At 40.6% G+C, this 15,023-nt stretch overlaps 2 protein-coding genes, 1 non-coding gene and 1 pseudogene across 3 annotated transcripts; 2 read left to right on the plus strand and 2 right to left on the minus strand.

Moving 5' to 3' along the window:
- Positions 1 to 239: 239 nt before the first annotated feature.
- Positions 240 to 3,378, minus strand: LOC112301417 (methyl-CpG-binding domain protein 3-like 2B). The gene is given in 3 exon segments (XM_024556868.1): positions 240 to 833; positions 3,192 to 3,287; positions 3,289 to 3,378. Coding segments are annotated over 3 exon segments (780 nt in total).
- Positions 3,379 to 8,128: 4,750 nt separating this feature from the next.
- On the plus strand, positions 8,129 to 9,103 carry LOC112301418 (small ribosomal subunit protein uS2 pseudogene; annotated as a pseudogene).
- Positions 9,104 to 10,581: 1,478 nt separating this feature from the next.
- On the plus strand, positions 10,582 to 11,024 carry LOC112301455 (histone H3.3A-like). The gene has a single exon (XM_024556897.4). The coding sequence runs from the start codon at positions 10,614 to 10,616 to the stop codon at positions 11,022 to 11,024; it is 411 nt and encodes a 136-aa protein (XP_024412665.1). The 5' UTR covers positions 10,582 to 10,613.
- Positions 11,025 to 13,802: 2,778 nt separating this feature from the next.
- LOC112301598 (small nucleolar RNA SNORA44) lies at positions 13,803 to 13,933 on the minus strand. The gene has a single exon (XR_002974500.2). It is a non-coding gene; the product is annotated as a small nucleolar RNA SNORA44 (small nucleolar RNA).
- Between the last annotated feature and the right edge of the window lie 1,090 nt (positions 13,934 to 15,023).

A 15,023-nucleotide genomic window follows, 5' to 3' on the forward strand; every position in this document is an offset into this window, starting at 1 on the left:
TCTCCTTTCTTATCACTTGAAACCGAATCTCTCACCCACAAAACCATCTGCTCTCATATCTTTGTCTCTCAAAAGAGTTTAATAATGTACATCTTAATATAACAAAGCATCACAAGAAGCCAGAGCAAGACACAGGGTTAACATTAAAGGAAACGGGTATGCTGAGAGCAGTCTCAGTGGACCACTTCCCAAAGGCCACACCACTGGACTTTCCGGCACAAACTTCTCATAATTTTCCTTCAGTTTTCACAACATCCTTCTGGGCTCCTGGCTCTCTCTGCCTCCCTGGCCAACCTGTCTTCCCTCAAGGCTGCAGCCAGTCTCTCTCTTGCTTTTTTCACTTTCCGAGTCTGTCTCTGGATATCTGCGCGGGTAACCGGTTGTCTGCAGAGAAGCTGTGGGACACAGAGCCCTGCCCCTGGGATCATCTCGGCCCAATCTGAAGACCACGCGGTGGTGGGCTCCGGACTGGTGCCTAGAGACCCAGGGCCAGCACGGCCCAGGGATCCACCTGCACTTCTCCGTGCAATTATATTCATGATATTCATGACGTCCAATGTACTTAAAGGCTCCCCTTCACTGCTGCAGGCCTGGAGCCCCTGCAGTCTCCTGTACGCACAGACTTGCTGGGGCTTCTCCAAGGTCTTCTCTTGCTCCTTGAACCTGACCTCATTGCCAGGATGGGAAACTATCCTTGTGACTGGCCTCTTGAAAATGCAGCTGGTCAGCCTCTTAGGAAGTTCAGACCTTTCACGACGTCTGCACTTCGCCTTTGATAAAAGTTGTCTCTTCTTCTGTAGAGTCTGGGGCATCATATTTCTTTTGAGGGTTCTCTTTGAAAACACAATAAAATTTAAAGTTTGAATAACATAGGAGATAAAGGCTTTCAGTTCACTTGGATCCTCTACCCTCCTCTCTTTCTAGAGAAATGTATGTGTTCATCACAGTCATCTGGAAAATTGTTAAAACTCAGTTTTCTGGACCTCAACCCAAGTAGACCTAAGGCTGGGCCAAGAATTCACATTCCTAAGGGTTTCCAGATTGCTGCTGATGCTAACACAGGCACCGCACATTAAGAACTGGATCCAGGGACATCAAAGCAGTTGTGAGTCAAGAACAGAAGGCTCAAGGTCATTATCCAGTTTCAATTCCAGACCATTTCATTCACCATCTTCCTCTGGGGATGTTTCCCTCTCCATGTTCATGTCAATGCCAACTGCACATATGCTGGGACCCTCTGGCCCAGTGAAGCTGTGTGTCTTTCAACCCCTCAATGCGCACTTCCACTTGCACACCCAAGTCCCATCTTTCCTTAAATATTCTCTGGTTCAGAAATGACTCAGACGTATCGTATTTCCATCACACAGTTTCTTTTTTGCACAAAGACCTCTACTGTAAATAACCATTTTTATCCTGCTGACTCTTTTCCTTTTCTCCTCCTGCTCCTCCCTGTTAGTCTCAGCTAAACACAATTGATGTTTCTTAGAAGTCAGAAGCTCAGCATTTATTCTCACATTTATTCTAAATCTACACCTTTTCTAGGCCATCCATCCATTTCCCCGGCTACAAATACCATTAATGAACTGGAAATGCCCATAGAACCAGTGTAATCTGACTTCTACCCTGAGACTCAAATATCCATCTGCCCACTCAGCATATCAGTGCTCACATCCTTGACTCAACTCACAGTGACCACGTGTCCCACTGAACCAACCAGCTCCCCAAATAATTCACTACTATCTCAGTGTCCCCGAAAGTCACTTGTTGATGGTAAAATCCTGTTTAAAATTGAGTGTTATTCTGGACACCCTGCCACCCCACACTCATATCAGTGGACTATCTATCCACCCTTCTGAATCCATGTAAATGTTCTCAACTTTTGAATAATTTTTCAGCATCTTTCAAATTTCCTACAAGCTATTGTTTATACAGAATGACCTTCCCTAATCCAGCAGTCAAAATTAATATTACATTCTCTGTGTTAATTTTTTCAATTTTTATTTGTATGTTTTTAATATTATTTTATACTATATTGGTTTTTTATATATTTTTTCCCTAAGCTGGATACTCCATGAAGAGAAGTGTAATATGGACTTTAATGGTTTGCATTGCCATGTTCACTTACTGACTTGCTCTCAGAAGGTGTTCAGATATATTTATTGAAAGAAATTATTCAAACTCAAAAAAAACTCTAAATTTAATTTCAAACAAATTTACCCAACCAGAATTATACAACGATCTGCAATATATTATCACTGCTTAAGAGTTCAAATCCTTTCCCTCTGTAACCCATTATAAAGCTCTAGTGGCAATGAGCTATTTGCAGTGCAAATCCAATCAGCATACCTTTTCTTTTAATCCCCTCATTTCTGTCTTCAGAGTTACTTTTAAAAGGAGAAACCATAAATCTCATTACATCCCTGTTGTCTTGCCATAATACTGCCCCTTCCGTTGCCCAAGATGTCTCAGTTTGCAGTGAAATTTATGTGTTCTTCCCATTTATAGATCACCTTTTATATGCCAAGTTGCGTATGTACTAAAACGTGATTTAGAATTCAACTTGAAAGTCACTGCCCCTGTTGATTTTAATCTGGGCTGGAGGAAAGAGTTAATAGACTGATGAAAGTCTAATATAGTGTTAGATATAATTAAGTGCTGTGAGAAACAGTAAGGTCAACAGAGAGACAGAGAAAGGGGAAAGGATGGAGGATGAGAGGTTAAGAGGGATAAAGAGAAAGAAAATAACTACAATTATTGATGACAGATTAGGAAAGAACTAACTGATGACAAGATTTTGAGTACAGCACTAAATTTTTGTTTATATGACCAAGCACACTGAATATAAAAAATTTTTCCAGAGAGGGGAATAATTTAAACAGTGCAAGGTCAAACACTACTACTAATTTCTAGTGATGATTGATGTTGGTTAAAAACAAAGCAAAACTAAGACAAAACAAACATCAGGCATATTATTCCCAAGAAAGCTTTATATACAAAAAAATGTACAATCCCTTGACACCTAATATTATTAACACCTAACATTCTTAGGTGTTAATATCTTAAGACCTAAGAAATGACCTTTAGTAAGATACTTTCTTGTTTTAAGAGTAACAGTCTACTAATTTCAGGTTTCACAAAAGGAAAAGTATACAGATGGACACTTTTGCTGTCAATATGGAATCTGTACTCACCAGAATAGGGTGGTGGCTTGTGGTCCAGAAAGAGGCAGGTTCCCCCATGGCTGCAGAGTTGTCTTGCTGACCCACTCCTGAGGTCCAGAGAGCCTGTGGCTTGCTGAAAAATGAAGTGACTTTTGCCTCTGATTCCCCTTTTATAGAGGAAGGGAGTGGATAATCCCATCAGCAGATAATCCGACATCCTGTCACCTCAATAGTATTGAACAGATTCCTAAATCTTTATATAGAAACACAAAAAATGGAATTATTGACACTGTTCAAGACCATTATAGATTTAAAAAATTAACGCATTCATATGTGTGCCCTGGCTGGGGATTGAACCTGCAATGCGTTCGATTTTGTATGTGGCCAAGTGCTCTTGTCTGCTGGGCCACCCGGCAGGGGCGAAATGATCAGCTTTTCAGGGTTGTGCCAAAAGGAGGGAGGTCCCGCATCTAGACAAATATGCTGACCTCTTTTCTTTCTTAGGAATTGTATACTATCAAATGACATTAAAAATATTAGTATGAAAGTCCTTTTTACTGTGGTTGTATGTAGCAAAATTAGGTAAATGCGTTATTATCCACTGAACAAAATCAATGCATTTGTTGATGGGGGTGGTATTTTCAGTTTCTAGCAACATTTGAATGATTTTTTTATCACCCACATTGTTACATTCTATAAGAACAGAAATGGAAGTTTCTATGCACAAAAATTTCCATGCAATTTATGTCTTAATAGGAAAACATAGAGACTGTTTAAATGTTTATCATGAGAAGACTATCCAAAATACTTATTTATAATTCTATATATTACACAGACATTTAAAAGTAAATCAATATTCTGTACATTTGCATTTCACCTAATTACTGATAAATTTGAGATTGTTTCAATCACCTTACTCTTTTCCTTCCCTTTGCTCTAATTAGATATTGTTCCTTTACTCTGTACTTCACTGACTTTGATTTAACTATTTTATTATTTCATTGTTCCATCTATAAATTTGTTAGTTGATATCATGTACAAATCTTTGTGTCATTACACTGATAATTAAATCATGCACCATTAATATGCTATACTACAATTAATTACTTTTCCCACCACCCCAAATGCTAATAACTTAGAACATTTTCAATTCTATTTTTAACATTCCTGGGTTTTGCATTACTGTTGTCATTCATTTTAATTCTATTTGTGCTTAGTCTTTTAAATGTGTTTTTTTCAAAAATTTGAAATCCCCTGTGGTGCATTTTTGTTTCTATTGGACTTGGCTGGACAAAACGTAGATTAGCTAAACCCAGTGAGAGTGGACAATAATGAATTCCCAAGGCAAGGGAAGCGCTGCCACTTTCCAAGAAGGTGTGATTTACCCCAAAGCATGCTTATGTACACACACACACTTGAAAATGTATGTGGGCTTGTCAAGGTAAGAAACGTCCAAATCTGTAGAGAATTTTTTTAGTTTATTTGAGCCAAGCTGATGACGTATGCCAGAAATCAAGACCTCAAATGCTCCCAAGAATACCAGTTTTGCAGCAGTTTTAATGCGTTTAAAATTAAGGAGGAGATGTAAGGAAGATTACATGGAGGTGGGAGCAAGCTCGGGAGTGAGGGATTGGATTACAGAGTACCTAACAAGGTTATGTGCTTTCTTGAAGGTGGTTACAGTGTATTTCCAGGGAGTGCTAGCCTAGATGCACGAAAACAATAAGGCTTGCTTAAGGCAAAGATAAGCCTTTTAGTAAATAGATTACATATATGCCTGGGGCATAACAACCCACCAGGACTTGCCCAGTTACAAACACGATCCCCTGTGAGGTTACTTCCCACAGAACCAAATCCACAGGCCAAATCTTTTTTCCTTTGGTCTCTCTCTCTCTTTCCCTTTATCTTCGTACACACACCCAAACACCCTCATACTGTGAGGTGATGGATGTGTTAATTAACTTTATTGGGATTTTCATTCCTATTACATTTTATACCTTAAATTTATACCATGTTATGTTTATATGAGCTGAGAGACAAAGATTTAGCTGGAGGGTTTTTTTTTTTTTTAAGATTTTATGTATTTATTTTTAGACAGAGGGGAAGGGAGGGAGAAAGAGAGGGAGAGAAACATCAATGTGCTGTTGCCTCTGAGGCGCCCCCTGGTGGGGGTATGGCCTACAACTCAGGCATGTGCCCTAGACTGGGAAGCCAACCCGCAACCCTTTGGTTTGCAGGCAGTGCTCAACCCACTAAGCCACACCAGCCAGGACTAGCTGGAGTTTTATAGAACCCATATCTGTAGTCATCTTGGTTGGTTTATAGTAAATATGTAGTAATATGTGTATGTGGTATGGGAGTGTAGAGCATGTGTGTATGTAGTATGTACTATTCTATTTATTTAAAGACCAAAGCAGGACCTGTTTTACCAGTCATTTGTTTCCTTTAAGATAGTAGATATTTGAGCATATTTAAATACTGATGAATAGAGGAAGATATCCATATATCTCCAGCAGATATTTATGAAGATCTCACCGGTGAAAAAATTCATATAGAAGAAGACCATTGTTGATATATTAAAGTTAATGTGATTTAGAAGAGAATTCACTGGGCCCTTAATTTTTTTTCAATCTTCATATTTGTTTCACTCTTAGGATACAGTCTGATGATCGGTCAGTATAGGTTAAAATATGTGCAGTAACAAATATGCACTGCCTCGCCCACAGCCTGGTCCCACCCACAGCTCCCCTCCTCAGTCTGGTTCCCTTCTTATCAGGTAATCCAGCTCAGGGCCCAGCCTTGTTCAAACTAAACAAACGAAAACACCTGGGCCTGAGGCGGGGCTGCCAGGGCCGGTTGCATCGCCCCCTGCTTCAGCCGAGACCCTCAAAGTCCAGCTCGCAGCATGGGACGGCCGAGACCGGTAGCAGAAGTGCGGGTGCAGAAGGCGTTGCTTGGGGGCTGGGGCACGCGGTAGAGGGGTCGTGAGACACCGGGGACCCCACCCAGGATGCCAGCGCCTGTCATCTCAGCACTACCCACCAAAGCCTGCATGAGGGGCAGGCCTTGGTCACCGATAGGGTCCGCATTTCCGCCAGACCCAGGGAAGGGCTTGGACTACAGACATCCCTTGTCAGGGCCTGCAGTCCCTCCGTCCCGCTCTCCTGGGAGCCCTGTTTCCTCTCCAGGAGCTTCCACTGTTCCCTCAGGTCAGCCTGAACCTGCTGTGTCCTCCCAGCTCAGGACCCCTCCTCAGACAGTCCCCTCCATTACCCTACCTTGGGGGCATTCTGCTTCCTTCCCCTCCCCTCCCCCACTCTGGCCTGGTCGGGAGGCACTTTTAGTTCTCACAGATTGGGAGGAAGCGGAGATCTACTGGCGTCTAGAGCGCCGTGGCCAGGAATGCTGCTCAGGGTCTGCAATGGGCAGGACCCCACACCACGAAGACTTATCCTGCCGCCTGAGTATCAATAGTGCTGAGCTTAGGAAACCCTGCTCTCGGGCCTTAAAGTCTCTAGAGTCTTGAATTAACTGTGGAAATCATTTACAATTCAGCAGTTATTTGTGGACCTGTAAGTGCTAAATCGCATTTCAAGTGTCTGGAGTCCCTGTGAACTCTAATCTAGCCAGCTGAATTCAGCCAGTAAATGCGCCAGCACGAAGCTGCTTCCTCTCACTTGGGAGAAAAATCCAGCCAAGGCTAACTGGCTGGGTGGGCCCTTATTATTACATCTTAAATCAGGTTAAAAATCAAATTACTTGATTTTCTTATAAACTAATCTAAGATGTGTATAACATGTTCACGAGTAAAGGCACAAAGGGCATGGATGTGAGCAATACTGTATTAGGGTGAGAAAATGACTACAGATAGTGAAAAAAAAAGTGTACTTTCTTCCCGCTAGAACTGCCATCTTCCAGTAATACGCCAAAATGTCTAACACAAAGGACAAGAGGAGAGGCGCTGGCCATTTGTTTTCTAGGCCTTTTAGAAAACATGGAGTTGTTCCTTTGGCCACGTCCATACAAATCTCTAAAAAGGTGATTTTCTAGAGATCAAGGGAATGTGCACTGTTCAAAAAGGAATGCCCCACAAATGTTACCGTGGCAAAACTGGAAAAGTCTACAATGTCACTCAGCATGTGGTGGGTGTTGTAAATAAGTTAAGGGCAAGATTCTTGGCAAGAGAATTAATGTACATATTGAACACATTACGTATTCTAAGGGCCAAGACAGCTTCCTGAAATGTGTAAAGGAAAATGATCAGAAAGAGAAGGAAGCCAAAGAGAAAGATACCTGGGTTTAACTGAAGTGTCAGCCTGTCCCACTCATAGAAGCACACTTCGTGAAAAACCAATGGATAGGAGCCCGAGCTGCTGAAACCCATCCCCTATGAATTCATGGCATGATGAGTGTGAAAAAATAAAAGACCTCTGTACTGCTGAAAAAAATAAAAGAAGTGCAATATATCGGGTTATATCATTAATAGACACAATCTACATAACAATAATACCATCAAAGTGGTAAAAGAAATAGAGCTTGATAAGGAGAAAATTCTGAGATGTTCTAAGAAAAAGACAGAACTGTTAGCCTGTTAATAGCTGTAAGCCACTCAACAAATACTACAAAGGATGATGCAGCAAAATATACAAAGAATTATATACCAGGACCAAGTAGTATTTCTTCCAGGGATGAAAGGTTGAATTAACATCTCAAAATCCATTAATGTAATACATGGGATCAGAGAGTTAAAACCCAAAGTGCAACATTTTCTCAATAGACTCAAAGAAAATAAATTGACAAAACCCAATACCTTTTAATAATTAAAATACTCAGCATACCCAGAATAGGACAAAATTTCCAAACCACATTGTGGGCATCTGTGGAAAACCTACAGCTAATATTACATTTAATCATGAGCTTTTCCGCGTGTTCTCAATTCCCACATAACTTAAAGGAAAACGTTCACAATGTCTGGAGACCCTGGTGTCCTGCAAATGAAGGGAGAGGATGTCCTCAAATTCCTTGCAGCAGCAACCCACTTAGGTGGCACCAATCTTGACTTCCAAGTGGAACAGCACATCTACAAAAGGAAAAGTGATGGCATCTATGTCATAAATCTGAAGAGAACCTGGGAGAAGCCTCTGCTGGCAGCTCATGCCATTGTTGCCATTGAAACCCCCACTGATGTGAGTGTCTTATTGTCCAGGAATACTGGTCCCGTGAGCTGTGCTGAAGTTTGCTTCTGCTACTGGAGCCACTCCTACTGCTGGCCACTTCACTCCTGGAAACTTCACTAACCAGATCCAGGCAGGCTTCCAGGAGCTGAGACTTCTGGTGGTTACCAATCTCAGGGCTGACCACCAGCCTCTCATGGAGGCATATTAATCTGCCTACCCCTGCTCTGTGTAACACACTCTCTTCTGGGCTCTGAGGACATTGCCATCACTTGCAACAAGAGGCTCACTCAGTGGGTCTAATGTGGTGGATGCTGGCCCGGGAAGTTGTGCACGTGTTTGGCACCATCTCCTCTGAACACCCATGGGCAGTCATGCCTGATCTCTACTTCTACAGAGATCCTAAAGAGATTGAGGAGGAAGAGCAGGCCACTGCTGAAAAGACTGGGAACAGGGAGGAATTTCAGGGTGAGTGGACTGCTCTGGCTCCTGAATTCACTGCTGCTCAGCCTGAAGTCACTGACTCGTCTGAAGGAGTGCCAGGTGCCCTCTGTGCCTATTCAGCAGTTTCCTACTGAAGACTGGAGCACTCAGGCTGCCACTGAAGACTGGTCTGCAGTCCTCACTGCACAGGCCACTGAGTGGGTGGGAACAACCACTGAGTGGTCTAAAGCTGTCCTTCCACAAACTCCTAACAGGATGGAAATAAGGTTGATACAAAATAAAATTTCTTTAAAAAATCATGAAAGGCTGAAAGCTTTTCCCTGAAGATAAGGAACCAAAGAAGGATGTCTACTCTGGTCACTTTATTCACCAGTTTACTGGAGATTTTAGCCAGAACCTTCAGACAAGAAAAGAAATAAAATGCATGCAGATCAGTTAGGAAGATGCAAAAGTATCTCAACTTCCAGATGAGGTGTCTTGTACATAGAAAATTCTAAGGAATACACACACACACACACACCCCCAAAACAAGACTATTCAAACTAAGAATTGAATCCAGCAAATTTGTAGGATTCAAAATTCCAATATAAAACTCAATTAGATGTATAGAAATCTAACATTTCTGGATGTCAAAAATTTGTGAACAACTTGATAGTGAAATTAAAAAAAGAAATGCATTCACAGTAGAATCAAAGGAATAAAATATTTATATAAATTTAACAAACACATACTCTGAAAACTACCAAGTATCATCAAAAGGGTTTAATAAATGTACAAATGATTAGAAAGCATTTTAACTTTATGGATCTGAAGACCTAACCCTGTTGAAATGCCACTAGTCCACAAAATAATCTACAGATTCAGCACAGTATCAGTCAGAGCTCAGCTGGCTGTAATCTTTCTAGAAATTGGCAAGCTGTTTCATGCATTTATATGGAATTGCACGTAAACCAAAATGACCAAACTCTTCTTGAAAAGGAACAAAGTTGTGGAACTCACATTTCCTGATTTCAAAAATTTGTGTAAACCAAAAGGAATCAAAATAGTGTAATACTGACACAAGAATAAACATACAGATCTATGGAATAGATTGAGATTTGAGAAATAAACCCCTGAATCTATGAGCAACTGATACTTCAAAAAGGTAACAAAGATACGGAAAATTATTTCTTCATAAACTGGTGTTGGACCAACTGGATAACCACATGCTAAAGAAAGAGGCTGCACCATTACATCACACCACATAGTGTAATTTCCCAAAAAGATGCAAAGACCTAAACAAAAAACAAAACTATACCAAAGTTAGATAAAGCATAGGATAATATTCCTGACCTTGAATTTGGCAAACTATTCTTAGACATTACACAAACATCACTAATATTAAAACTTGGTAATTTAGACTTCATCAAATTAGTCAATTTTGTGCTTCAAAAGACACCATCAAGAAAGGGAAAACACCCACTGACAACCTTGTGCGCCATTGCTGGGAATATAAAATAGTGTTGCCAGTATAAAAATCAACATGGCAATTCATCAAAATTAAGAATTCAGTTACCATCTAATCTACCAATTCTACTTCTGGGTACCTATCCAAAAGAATTGAAAGCCAAGACTCAAGCAGATATATGTCTAGTCATGTTCATGATGCATTTTTTTTTTCACAATAACTAAAAGGTGGAAGTAGCCCAAGCATTAATCATCAGATAAACAGGTTTCAAAATTTTGGAACATCCGGTGTTCCCAGCCGCCATAGCTCTCTAACGCCAGCACCTCCTACAGCTCGCTGATCTCCAGCAAGAAGGAGAAGGGGGGTAAGTAAAGAGGTCCCTATACCATGGCTCGTACAAAGCAGACTGCCCGCAAATCGACCGGTGGTAAAGCACCAAGGAAACAACTGGCTACCAAAGCCGCTCTCAAGATTGTGCCCTCTACTGGAGGGGTGAAGAAACCTCATCGTTACAGGCCTGGTACTGTGGCACTTCGTGAAATTAGACGTTATCAGAAGTCCACTGAACTTCTGATTCGCAAGCTTCCCTTCCAGCGTCTGGTGCGAGAAATTGCTCAGGACTTCAAAACAGATCTGCGCTTCCAGAGTGCAGCTATTGGTGCTTTGCAGGAGGAAAGTGAAGCCTGTCTGGTTGGCCTTTTTGAAGACACCAACCTGTGTGCTATCCATGCCAAATGTGTAACAATTATGCCAAAAGACATCCAGCTAGCACACCACATACATGGAGAAAGTGCTTAAGAATCCACTATGATGGGAAACATTTCCTTCTTAAAAAAAAATTCTCTTCTTCCTGTTGTTGGTAGTTCTGAACGTTAGATATTTTTTTCCCATGGGGTCAAAAAGGTACCTAAGTATGTGATTGCAGGGGAAAATAGGGGACAGAGATCAGGTATTGGCCGTTTTTTCACTTTCATTTGTGTGTGAATTTTTTAAATATAAATGCGGGAACATAAATGCCAGTCAAGGTGTTTCAGTGAACAAGTTTCAAGCAGTTCAACTTTGTAACAATATAAATAAACCCGTTAAGTGTTTCTGGACAATGCCAGCATTTGGATTTTTTTTTAAAAAGTGAATTTCTTATTGATGGCAACTAAATGGTGTTTGTAGCGTTTTTATCATACAGTAGAGTCCATCCATTCACTATACTTTTCTAACTGAGTTGTCCTACATGCAAGTGTTTTTAATGTTGTCTGTATTCTGTGCTGTTCCTGTAAGTTTGCTATTAAAATACGTTAAACTATAAAAAAATTTTGGAACATCCATACAACAGAGTCTTTTTCAGCTTTAAAAAGAAAGCAAATTCTGACATGTTTTACAATGTGAAAGAACTTTAAGGATACTATGCTAAGTGAAATCAGCCTGTCAGAAAGGGCCAAACACTGTATGATTTTATTTGTGTAAGGTAGACAGAGTAGTCAAATTTATATAGACAAAAAGTAGAGCGGTCGTTGCCAGGAGCTGGGGTGAGAGGAAGGAGAAGTTTTGTCTAATGGGAGAGAGTGTCGCTTTTGCGAGATCAAAGTAGTCTTGGAAATTCGTCTTAAAATGCCAATGTTCTCCCTCCTGAAAAACACACTTATAAACTGTCAAAATGTAAATTTTACAGCATGTACACATTACCACAGTTAGAAGTAAATTTTTAGGGCAAGAGAGTGAAAACACAACACACAGAATGGAAGAATTTGGCAAATACATCTGATAAGAAACTTGCATCAAAAATATCTGGAGACCTTTTATAACTTAATTATAGAAAGTCAAAAAACTGAATTTAAAAATGACAAAGGGTTAAATACACCTTTTCCCAAGGAAGATAGACAAATGGTCAAGAGCACATGAAAAAATGTTGGACGTCATCACTCACCCACAAAATGCTAGAGTGAAATGAAGTCATTGATCAAAACCCCAATGCAATACCCCTTCACAGCCACTAGGTTAGCTAGAACCAGAAAGTGAGATAGTAACAAACATTGTCAAGGACACGTGGAGGTGTGTGGACCCTCACACACAGGTGGTGCAATATAAAATGGTGTAGGCACTATGGAGACCGTCTGGGAGTTTCTCAAGAATTAAACCTAGAATTACCATATAATTCATCAATTCCTATCACAAGTGTGTGCCCAAGAAAACTGAAAACACGTTTACACAAAAACTTGTATATAAATGTTGTTTACACAACATTATTCAAGTAGCCAAAAAATGGGGAAAAAAATCAAATGTACGTTAATGGGTGGATAGATAAATTACACGTATTGTATCCATCCAATGGAATATTATTTGGCCATAAAAACAAATGAGGTACATATTACAACAAAGGTTACTTTGAAAATATTATGCTCTATCAATGAAGTCAATCACAAAGACCATAGACAATAAAATTTCTTTCATATTAATGCTGGATAGAGATAGAAAGTACATTCGGGATTACCCAGTGCCGGTGATTGGAGATGAAGATAGGGTGTGTGGGGGTCATAGCTAAGTGAGAGAGGGTTTTTTTCCTCCAGGTGTTGAAAATGTTCAAAAATGGACTGTGATGACGATTGCATATGTATGCAAATTTTCTGAAAAAGCATGGAATTGTACACTTTGATTTGTACACTTTAGGTGTAGTGATTAGTACGTGGATCACATCTCACTGAAAGTTGTTGATATAAATAAATAAATAAATAGCTTTGCAATCCAATCTCTCAGGCACATTAAAGTTTCCAGGTTAAGTAACACATCCATCACCCCACTTATTTACAGTTTTGTGTGTGTGGTGAGAACACTAAATTTACTGTTTCAGCAAATTTCAAGTATATGATGAAAGGCATGTACAAGGGGGGACCCAAAAAAACCCCGAACTTATGTTCTGGTGGGCAGGCCCCTTGTAATACAGGCTTCCTCTGCTAGGTGAATGTTCTAGGCACCCATCTGTATCAGTGTACTAGCTGGCATTGTTGTGAGAGGCTGTGTTTGGCCTCAGGGAATTTTTTTGTTTGAGTGTTTGCCCAATTCATGAAGGCTGATTTACGAGCACACCTGCCCACACTGTGCTGAATGTTCAGCAGATTTTGACCAAAAAATAGCATGACCCTCATGCCCCACCCTCCCTATTCACCTGATCTCACCCTGAGTGGCTTCTTTAATTTCCACAGATGAAAAAAGTCCTCAAAGGGAAACAGTTGGTGGACATTGAAGAGGTGAAACAAAAAAGGGCAGAAGCACCAAAAGGCATCAAAATCGATGAGTTCAAAAACGGTTTGGAACAGTGGGAAAAAAGCCTTGATAGGTGTATTGCATCAGATACTTGGATGCAGAGTACTTGGAAGGTGACTGAAGTTTAAACATGTAAAAATAAATACACAATTTTTTGTAAATAAGTTCTGGGTTTTTGGGGTCCCCCTTGTGTAGCAAATCACATTGTAATCTTTAAATATAGACAATTTATTAGTCAATTATACCATGATAAATCTGATGGAGGAGAAAAGTTTCCAGGTGCATTTCACATTTACATAACCATTTTTAAAAAAGTATATATAGAAAAGGAAAGGTGAGTGGCAGCTGCAGATATTATATTGACCTGAGCTGGCAAAGGCTCTTCAGGTTGCTCTTGCATTCAGTTGGCGAGCCAATGGTTATAGCCAGCCACAGCCCTTGGAAATATGCTGTATTGTTTTTCATATATATAAATGTTAACCAATGGTCATTGGTGCCAATTCAATACCGACAGGAATCCCCAATTTGGGGTGCAGCGAAGAAGGAAACTTAATTCAGTGCAAACACTCAAGTGTTATACAGTATAGCTGTGAAAACAGCATGGCTGTTAGAGATTCCCCTCTCTGGCTAGATAGTTGTGGTCTGCTCTGTGTCATGGTTGGTGTTTTAACCGCCAGCAGGGAAGTACAGTTTTCAGTCTTTGATGTAAAGGGAAAGTGTACTCTCTAAGCCAAAGGGGAGCTGATTTATACACACAGGAGTCCTTGCCTCTGGTCCCTGATTGGCGTGTCCTCATGCAAATGAGGACTCCAATGCTTTGTAGTTTGATTGGTCCAAAAGGCACCGTCTTAATTGGTCAGAATGGAGCTGCTCTGATTGGTGAGGTTAAAATCTTTAACCTATTGGTTAAAATAAGATTCCTGGAACTCCTCTATAAGAGCTGGATCAGATGGCGGGAACACAGTGCAGGCAGGTAGTTCAGTGCAGGCTTCTTCCCCAAGAGCAGTTTGCATGACAATGTCCTGTGTAGAAATGGCCGTTAGGCTGTTTTTTTAATTTGAGTCCAGTTCAGCCACCAGGGGACCTTTTTGGTTGGTATCTTCTTTCTCAAGGTCCACACAAAGAAAGAGGAATCAATCCCAAGGAATCTAGGGATATTATAGTCATTTGCCTTTCACTGTTCCCTAGGGAGTCAGGCAAAAACTGATGTAAATTAAATTCCTTTCCAGTGTAAAATGTACGCCTGAGAATGTAATGAGCACATCTCACACCCTTTGGTTAGACTGAGAAGAGTCCTTGCACCCAGGTTAGGGCTTCAGGGTTTCAACTTCCCGCAAGAGCTAAGTTCTCTGGGATGCTTTCTCTTAAGGACCAAATGCGTGGGGATGGGGAAGGGATGGTGAAATGTTCCAGGCTTGCAAGGAACAAAGATTAAAATGGAGCCAGGCTCTATTACAGACAGCGAAGTCACATTTAAGTGTGGGAGTTTCTAAACAAGACTCACAGTTCCATGAGTGGACTGCTAGCCTTAAGCCAAGCCCT

The sequence above is a fragment of the Desmodus rotundus genome, chromosome 9 (assembly GCF_022682495.2).
Source record: "Desmodus rotundus isolate HL8 chromosome 9, HLdesRot8A.1, whole genome shotgun sequence".
Taxonomy (NCBI): domain Eukaryota; kingdom Metazoa; phylum Chordata; class Mammalia; order Chiroptera; family Phyllostomidae; genus Desmodus; species Desmodus rotundus.

Bases quoted from the DNA above. Each gene is read 5' to 3' on its own strand.
- LOC112301455 (XM_024556897.4), top strand. From the start codon at position 10,614: ATGGCTCGTACAAAGCAGACTGCCCGCAAATCGACCGGTGGTAAAGCA.